The sequence below is a fragment of the Charadrius vociferus genome, unplaced genomic scaffold (genome assembly GCF_000708025.1).
Source record: "Charadrius vociferus isolate BGI_N301 unplaced genomic scaffold, ASM70802v2 scaffold623, whole genome shotgun sequence".
NCBI classification, from domain to species: Eukaryota; Metazoa; Chordata; class Aves; order Charadriiformes; family Charadriidae; genus Charadrius; species Charadrius vociferus.
In genome coordinates this window covers 88955-90451 of record NW_009647679.1, presented here as the reverse complement: position 1 = coordinate 90451, position 1497 = coordinate 88955, and the positions used below count along the sequence as shown (strand labels likewise).

At 50.7% G+C, this 1497-nt stretch overlaps 2 protein-coding genes across 2 annotated transcripts in view; both read right to left on the bottom strand.

Annotated features, from left to right (window-relative positions):
* Positions 1-494, bottom strand: part of CTSH (cathepsin H) — a 7825-nt gene extending 7331 nt beyond the window's left edge. The window contains exon 1 of the mRNA XM_009881156.1: positions 491-494. Coding sequence (XP_009879458.1) covers positions 491-494 — 4 coding nt within the window. The remainder of the gene's footprint in view (positions 1-490) is intronic.
* A 594-nt stretch (positions 495-1088) lies between these two features.
* Positions 1089-1497, bottom strand: part of RASGRF1 (Ras protein-specific guanine nucleotide-releasing factor 1) — a 55013-nt gene continuing 54604 nt past the window's right edge. The window contains exon 26 of the mRNA XM_009881155.1: positions 1089-1181. Coding sequence (XP_009879457.1) covers positions 1089-1181 — 93 coding nt within the window. The remainder of the gene's footprint in view (positions 1182-1497) is intronic.

Here is a 1497-nt window from a genome sequence, read left to right as displayed (position 1 = left end):
GGTCACCGAGGGGCGGGGCAGTGGGCGGGGCGTCCCTCCCTCCGGGGGCGGGAAATAGGTGTGGGGGGTGCGGCGTTGAGCCGCCGATAAAAACATGCCAAGTCCCGGTTCACCCTGAGATAGAATAGATTTATTAGCAAGAGGTAATCAGGAAACATATATTTTTACAAAAAAAAAAAAAAAAAGAAATTATTTTTTTCTTTTTTTTTCCCAAACAAGCTGTAAGTTGAAACCGTTTTAGGGCTTGAAAGAGAATTCTCATACCACGAGGTATTGCTTACAGCAAAAGTGTTCTGGTTGTTAGAGTGGAGCATGCCTGCCACTGTATAGTTAAACTGTGTTTATATACTGTACAATGTAAAAAATACATGGTAATATTCACAGAATAAGCACTACATTACTATATTCCTGCTAGCAGGTGGTTAGACAGGATTACAGTATATGTAATAAAAACACTCGGTCATCTTTTTCTAATTCTACATCATGTTACTCATAGTGGTCACAAGGTATACGGATCTACAGCATATCAACAGAAGCTTGTCATGAGCCGTATGCAGCGAGGAGAGGCAAAGGGACGTTTCCATCTTCCCGACTGAGGAGGGACCGGGGGCAGCGGCCGAGGGGCCCCCCCGGCGCCAGGCCAGCGTGGGGGGGTGGCACACAGAGAGAGGGCAGCGTCGCACGGAGGGATAAACTTCACCGTCTTCTCTTCCCCCGCCTTACAGAGTTTGCCCGGGGATGGCACTGCCCATAAAGTCCCAGCGAGAGCGGCTCCCCGCTGCCCGAGAGCCCCGCGGGGACACGGGGCTCCGCCTGCCCGACCGCCAGTCCCCTCGAGAAGAACAAATGACAAAAATAACATCATCGAAAAGAAACCGGGACTCCAGCAAAGTGTCGATGCGTGAAACCTTAAACGATGCGGGAAATCCTACGCGAGGTCTACTGCGGCCTAAGAACGAGGGGGGGGGCGGTTTGCTTGGAGAAGCACATACGTGGAAGTCACTCCAGGGCGTCCAAGAGAAACGAACAGCTATATACAGTATGGTATAGCCTGTGTACACGAGCAGCCGCCGGCCACTGCTCCGGGCTCAAGAAGGCAGTTTGGGCTCTATTCGCAGAGAAGCTTCGTAAAGGGTTTCTTCGTCCATCACAAACGACTGGTCCAGCAGGTACTGCGTCACCTGGGAAAATGAGAGCCAAACTGTTAATGGGCAGGACTCACCGCTGCTGTGGCTGACGATAAATGCCAAAATTAGGAAACGATAAAGGCCCGAGCAGTAAACAAGTTGCAGAGAAGTGCCGGCAGCTCCTGCACCCGACACAGGCACTGCACGTGCTTATCGCACCCCGGGACTGCAGTCTCCCCTCCTCCTCAGCTGCTCCTGTTTTTCCTGCTTAGTTTTCCTCTCTGGTACTATTTTATCTGCTACAAAGTTCTCTCCTGTTGAGAACACAAAATCCTGATAATTAAGATACCATGTAAGTTCTTGCTGCAGG